The sequence below is a fragment of the Laccaria bicolor genome, genomic scaffold (assembly GCF_000143565.1).
Source record: "Laccaria bicolor S238N-H82 LACBIscaffold_34 genomic scaffold, whole genome shotgun sequence".
In the NCBI taxonomy this organism is placed as follows: domain Eukaryota; kingdom Fungi; phylum Basidiomycota; class Agaricomycetes; order Agaricales; family Hydnangiaceae; genus Laccaria; species Laccaria bicolor.
In genome coordinates this window covers 450,518-457,793 of record NW_001889905.1, presented here as the reverse complement: position 1 = coordinate 457,793, position 7,276 = coordinate 450,518, and the positions used below count along the sequence as shown (strand labels likewise).

General features: G+C 44.5%; 2 protein-coding genes across 2 annotated transcripts in view; one reads left to right on the top strand and one right to left on the bottom strand.

Annotated features, from left to right (window-relative positions):
* Nucleotides 1–1,539: 1,539 nt before the first annotated feature.
* LACBIDRAFT_331551 (uncharacterized protein) lies at nt 1,540–2,264 on the top strand (the record flags this gene model as incomplete). The annotated part of the gene is made up of 4 exons (XM_001885933.1): nt 1,540–1,827; nt 1,879–2,008; nt 2,066–2,118; nt 2,199–2,264. The coding sequence occupies 4 exons, from the start codon at nt 1,540–1,542 to the stop codon at nt 2,262–2,264; spliced, it is 537 nt and encodes a 178-aa protein (XP_001885968.1).
* A 4,163-nt stretch (nt 2,265–6,427) lies between these two features.
* Nucleotides 6,428–7,276, bottom strand: part of LACBIDRAFT_331550 (uncharacterized protein) — a gene marked incomplete at both ends in the record, with an annotated part of 3,258 nt that continues 2,409 nt past the window's right edge. The window contains 5 exons of the mRNA XM_001885850.1: nt 6,428–6,432; nt 6,485–6,544; nt 6,802–6,863; nt 7,057–7,067; nt 7,151–7,229. Coding sequence (XP_001885885.1) covers nt 6,428–6,432; nt 6,485–6,544; nt 6,802–6,863; nt 7,057–7,067; nt 7,151–7,229 — 217 coding nt within the window. The remainder of the gene's footprint in view (nt 6,433–6,484; nt 6,545–6,801; nt 6,864–7,056; nt 7,068–7,150; nt 7,230–7,276) is intronic.

Here is a 7,276-nt window from a genome sequence, read left to right as displayed (position 1 = left end):
GGTATGGTATGGGATGGGATGGGATTGCAAAACCATGGTATGGTATGTTATGGGAGTGCAATACTATGGTATGGTATGGTATGAGAGTGCAACATGGGATTACAACACCATGGTATAATATTTTGATAATGGAGACTCTGACAAGACTTTGGATTGGACAGATTCACCTAGCTTCAATAAATTGGACCAACTATTATGACAAAGAAGACTTTGGCCAAACACTCAGGACAACAATACTTGATTCCAACATATGTAGTGTTTAAGAAAATTGAGATTATATGATGGTGTTGTTGGCCATACTATATGTGTATGCTATGTAAGTAGGCAGGACTGTCTGATTGGCCCTACTGGGCAAAATATATTTAACCTATTATTGAAAGCATTCATATTAATGGCTTTTCAGGAATGAAAAAACCCTCAATTGAACTGATTTTTAAAGGTTGGAGTTCACTATCTGGCCTCCACTTGGAATTGGAAATCTTAGCAAAAACCTGAAAGCCTTTTCACTTTTCTTTTCTTCTCTATGACCACTTCATCACAATAGATGTGGTTTTGTTTGATTTGGATGAATATTGTTTTAATAGAAAGGATTGGGAAAGATATGTATCATTAAATGGCTTTGGATGCATGGGAAATCTGGGATAAAGCCTATTTAAACTCATTTTCAATAGATGGTTTGGACTATCTGGCCTCAATTTGTAGCCTAATATCTCAGGAAAAACCTGGAGAACCACCCCACAAAAAATGGCACCCAATGGACGAGTATTGCAGCCTGCAGAAATAATTTTTATATTTTGGAAAAGGACCCCAGACACCCTATGTCAGCTTTGGTATGATGGTATGAAGACATCATACCATCTGGTATGGTATGGTGACATGGTATTGGTATGGTATGGTAACATGGTATTGGTATGAGTGGGGTATGGTATGGGTTTTCCATTCCATGGTACCATGGTATTGGTATGGAGCTCATATACCACCCCGGAATGGGTACCCTCAAGGTACCCTAAATCAAGGAATTGATGTACCTCATAGGTACCCAAAAATGGGTGACTGAAGTGAACACTCAGTGATTTTATTTACTTTTGGAGCTGACCAAACAACTGCCCGTAGTCATTTGGCAGGCGTCGCTTTCCCGCCGTTCCCGCTTGTTGCATATACTCGTCAAGGGGGTGGCGGAATGTGGAAAGAGACCAACACTCGTTTTTTTTTTGAGAGTCCTGCTTGACACCCCCCACCCCTACCTTCATAATAGAGTATGTTTTTCCCATGCTTATGTTTTTCAGAATTTCTTTTCTACATAAATAATCTCCTACTGGGTGACTTCCCATAACAGAAATCTATATAAACAAATAAATGGGTACCCTGACTTGTGATAGACTCGAGCCAAGTCCCTTTTTGTAAATTGAAGACAGTCGTTCAATAGATTACCGTAGGGACTGGAAGATTTGATGCGTGATCTAGTACAGTGCAGAAAATTCCCACGATTTACGGGGACTTAGCCAAATTTCGCTGAGCTTTGAGTGAGCCTGCGACGCGATGTCTAGCACAGAGATCATTTTGGACCCTGAACACCTTGCCTCAACGTCTCGAAGACTTTGCGAGACCTTTGCTATTCCATTCCTCCACCCATTCCAGATCCAAACAGGCCAAAATATCTTACAGAAACACAGCACTATCCTCGACGTACCAACCGGGTCCGGCAAGACCCTAGCGTTTTTCTATGCGCTTTTCTACCACTGGTGGCCTGGGAATACCGAACGCGACTCCTGCCAGAAGAAGATCATAGTGATCATCAGTCCACTTGTTGCGTTGATGCAAGCACAGGTGAGTAACAGTGAGTTACTCCATGATCCCTGCGTGTGAGGCTGACTCCAGATCTATTCACAAGGTCGCACACTGATTGGTGATGATGCTGGGGGAGCGGATTGTCCGCGACGTCTGGGTGTGGATGGCAATGCTTGGGTGCTTGGACCTGCAGTCTCTGTGTCAGAATCCGAGTTGGCAAGTGGGTCGTCTTGAGAGGCCGGTCGCTTCTCAGGCATGTTAACTTAAGATGTAGCAGGTTTGAGCATGAAAAATGTTGTATTGGAGGACGTCAGCAAAGCGTTCGAAAGTGTAAGTGGTGAGCATGAATTCAAAAATCTGTCTAAGTCCCATTAAATCATGGGAACTTTCTGCACTGTACTCAATTACAGTTCAAATCTACCAGTCCCGAGACAAAACTGACTCGGGACTGGTCCGAGTCTAGACTTGTGATTTAATCAAGCAAATAAACTGTAACGCCAACTGATTAGATTTATTCACCTGACATGAAGTAAACTTACTTCCCTCTCATCTGAGCTGTTTTGAGGACACACAGGTCCATGGATGGGTGTATTATAGTTGATGCTCAATCATATCAGCCAGAAAGTAGGACACACAATGAATGAAGCCAAGAAAATGTCAACTTGAGCTGAACATGCTGTGGTTCTGTGAGTTATGTGCTGAGAAGATTGTTTGTGGAAGGAAAAACAGCTTTGGAGAGGAAATTTTGGAACCAGAGGATGTTGGCACTACTAATAAACTCTGTAATGCCTTCAAATTATAACGAGAGAGCAGACTGCCCTCAGCCATAGGAGAGTAGAGAGGGATGAGGTAGAGCTGACTAGGTGGGAAGAAAACGTACCCAGGAAGGAAAGGTGTCATGATGGCAGGGTTGATTCCAGTGTTTGAAATCTATTAAAGGGGTCTGTACCCTCTGAATAGATTAAGGTTTATAACTGGGTGCCAACCAGGGCCTCCATCAAAGTGGAACCCTTACAAGACTCAGCATCCTGGCAAAAGACTCTAGATCTTGTCAATTTATTTAAATCTAGTGAATTTGTGTTATGGGAAATCACCCACTACTGATGGCACTTTGTGGAATAGATTTGCAGCCAGGGCATGGCCAGTTACAAGGCATGAATTGATAATACATACATACATGCAAGCGGTGTGAAACTATCCATCAGAAATTCAGAAACACACAAAAACATTTGATGAATCTCACACACCCAACCTTGTTCATTGCTTTGTAACCTTGCACTTTGCACATCACCATACATAGTTCCCTCTTCATTTTCCTCTGCTGTGAACTCAGTGCATATCACATTCACATTCAGGATCACGTTCTTTGGTTTCCGAGTCCATCAGCTGCACCTCAAGTGCTGGGCCAATTGTCGTAGGTGAAGAGGACACAGGAGCACTGCAGAACTCAGGCAAGTCAGGATTGAAGGTTTCTCATGGGACAAATGTCCGAGTCACTGGGTCTCAAGGGTGCATAACATGCTGATTCTCAAGTCCCTCTGTCTTGAATTCATCATCAAGCTCAATAGCCATCTTGTTTCCTTCCCCTTTGGAGTCATACTCATTGCTGGAGGATCCATCATCACTTCAGTGCCTCTCCCTCTCTGTTGCACCATCTTCTTCATTGAGTGGGTTGTCACCCTTGTCTGCTTCCTCCCCATCAGGACCATCGTACTGAGGGAGATCTGCTCTACCCAATCAATAGTGCTTGGAAGTCCAGTCCCAAGACTGGAAAAAGACCGAGACTGGACTAGACCAAGACTGCTGAAGACCGGAAATTCCCAGGACCGTCAAAGACCGCAACCGCAGTCCGGTCTTCGGTCTCTAACAATTTCGGAAATTTAAAGACCAACAAAAGACTGGTCTAACCGGTCTTAACCGGTCTTTACTGGAACTCGTAACCAAACAAAACTCGTAAACGAACAGAACTCGCAAACACAAATGCTCTCTTCCCACCCTTTCCCACCACCACCCTTCCTGACCATCGCCTCGCATCGTGAGTGCCCGCCATGGGCTAAACGACACTCACGCCCACACATCGACTGCCACCTCATGCGCTGGAGGCTCAGCTACAACACCCACATGGCCATGACACACCACAGCCTCCACGACGACCCCCCCTACTGCTGCACCTGAACGAGCACCCGCGAGGTCTAACTGCCACGTCGCTGACAGCGATGTGGCAACTAGTGTTTGTTATTCTGGGTTATTCTGTGGTAAGCACCCCACCATCCCTTTATCATCTCTCACATCAATCCCAGTGCCACATCGCCAGACAATGAATGTGACTGCCCACCACCCACCTCGGTGATCGACGACTGCCCACATCCCACCACCCACCACCAAGATCTGGCGATGACCGGACAGACCCCTCGCCTACTACAATCGACGACTCCCTCCAAGGTGCCACGTCGCTGTCAGCGATGTGGCGACCAAATGATGAACGACGATAGCGTCGTTCATCGTTTCATTACATGGTAAGCACCTCCACCTTCCTCCTAACCCAGATCGTTAACGATGACCCCACCCCACCACAACCACTGCACGGCACAACCAGGCAGCAGGTACATGACACACCGGCAACGATGACTACGAACATGGTCCCACCTGCATCTGAACCACCTCACTTGACTGAGGACAATGCAAAGAATAGGAGACGGGCGACGATGGACAACAACAAGGACACATGAGTGCTGCCCCACCCCCCTGTCCCCCCTCGTTCACTCTCATGTATGTAGTACTAGTATATGTAGTAAATTAGATACATTATGTTCCCTATGTTAGTCACTCCGAGACTGGTCCAAGACTGGTTGTCAACCAGTTGAGACTGAAACTGGTTAAGACCAGTCTCTCAACTGTAAAAAACCGATGAAAACTGCACTGAACCGGTTGACGTCGGTTCAGTCCAGTTTTTCGAACTTCTTCAACCTGCAAGGACCGGTCTCAGTCCCAGTCTTGTCAAAATTTGACAAAAGACCAGACTGGACCAGACTTCCAAGCACTACCAATCAATGGCCTTGGTGTTGCATCTCTGCAACCCTTGGTTCAGGATCCACGTCCCACTACCCCCTTGATACTCGTATAGCTATACATTCCAAGGAAGGTTGTTTGTACATACCCTGAGGCTCCACAACTAAACAAAATTGCAAATCAGAGTGTTTTGATTCCTAGTGATGGGCAGGGGTAACCCTGGGGTGTCTTCCAGCTAACAAGGTATCAATAGACCACTGACCAGATTGTAAAATGCTCTGCCCATGTCGGAAAAACCCAGGAAGCCTTATAAGGCAGGTAAGGCAGGTAATCACAGGAACGAATTGTAATCCAATTATAATCAAGGAGAAATGTACTATAATACATAGGGACAAATTATAAGGTACCAGATAATTGTAAATGAATCGAAAATTTGTAGTGAGCTCCTAGCTCAATTGTAATGTGTGCGTTTCTTACTAGTTAGTTGTCTTATTATTACGGAACAGTTGTTATTAGCGGGGATTGAACTCTGAGCCTATTGATTACTTACCTTGTTTTGACTTGCTTATTGACTTGTCTATACTTTCCGCTGGGCTATGGGGGCATATTTAGGTACAACCTCTAGTTCTTCATAACGAGCGCCGTGGCTGACCCTTCGACAATACAGAGTTCATACAGAGCACTGTTCTCCCTTCTCGTAAACTTAGCTATAGTTTCCCCACCCAACATCATATGCACATTCTCTTGCTTTATGGGGTTCAAGCACTTGTAAAGCTGATTGAAGAAGGTCAGTACATGCTCGTATTTTTCGAGTTCAAAGATATATTCTTATGCTTGTTGTTTTTAGAGAAATTGTGCCCTCTTTTCCCGATGTTTTGGGCTCTTGAGAGCAGAGACCCAGATAATGGAAGCTTTCCGTGTCTAGAAGGCGGTGAGATATCCATGTATAGCATGTGATCGGTATTGCGTAGAATGAACAAAGTAACATAAGTACTCGCCTTACTCCTCACAATCCTATCCCAGCTCGTAAATGTGAAACACCCACCATCTATAGTGTATACGTCTGTTTCTCACAATTCCGTACCCTTCTGACAGCATTCACGCATTAGATTTGAACATCAAGTCTTCATGTAGTATCAAGTCTTCACGTACTACGTGAAGACTCGATGTAAGGTGAGTAATCAAAATGTACATGACCATTACATTCTATCCCAGTTCATAAAAATGAAACACCTGCTATCCATAGCAATTCCGTCCTTTCTAGTGGTGTTCACACATTAAATTTGAATGTTGCGTCTTCACATATGTTTTGTTGTTGCCTTGTTTGTCTTCATGCATGTCGTTTCGATTTGTTGTATGTAGCAGAACGAAATCTAATACTTTTTGTTAATAAAAAAATTTGTGTAACAGAAAATACGGAATTCAGTGTCGCATGAAACAAAGTTCTGTTGAATATAAGATGGGGTACATGAAGTGTACTTACTTGCTGGCCCTTCGCGGTTTTCCTTTGTTGTTGTATACATACATTGGACATGTGTATACCTCGTCGTTCCAGCTGTCGCAGACGTCAACGTGTTCTGTAGATGTCCCTCATGCCATTGACCCAACATATTGTCGTCGGGTATCTTGGTTAGGCTGCAAAAGTATTTCATTAGTGCTTTCATTTGTTGTCAACATCTTGACTTACAGTCTTCAGGTAGGTGTTCTATCTCGTCTTTGGAAGCGTTGTGAAACAGAGAAGTTGAATCTACAAAAATATGTTAGCGTGACAATAATCTACAGAGTCAAACTGACATACTTATCGTTTGGCATCCCCCGGACTCCATTTATCCCTCCAAAACTTCAAAACATCGCTGTTGCTCATTTCCAGCGTCGAGACGATGTATCTTCATCCGCAGAACCGGCATAAGTAATGCAGAATGCTCCATGAAAAGTGCTGAGTGCTTTGAAATGACCACGCTGGTTAGTGTCGTGCATGACATCAAATGCGAGGTAGGTACTCACCTTTCATCGCATTTCCACAGCTCACGACCTCTCCCAGCTTCGTCATGCGAAATGTAGCCTTTCTGTGGAGTATTTATCCGTTCCCCGCAACTCCCGCGCCCTCCTGGCAGCGTGTACGTGTTAGGTTTAAATGTGAAGTCTTTGTGTATGTGTAATTGTCTTCTCGAGTGTCATTTCAGTTCGTCGTAGGTAGTAAAAGGAAATATAGTAGTTTTGTTAGCTAAAAACTTGTGTAGAAGAGAATATGATACTCACGTTGCGTGAAACTGCCAACACGTCAACAATGCGCTTGAAAACAATCACAGGCGTTAGTATTGTGCAGGATGAGCGAAGCAGTGTAACTACTCACTTTGCGTCGCCTTTCCCACTCCTTAGGAGCCTGTCCCAGCTTGTAAACGCGAAGCGCCACCTTTCCATAGCATGTCCATCTGTTCCCAACACTCCTGTGCCTATCCGACAGTGTTTACGCGCTTTC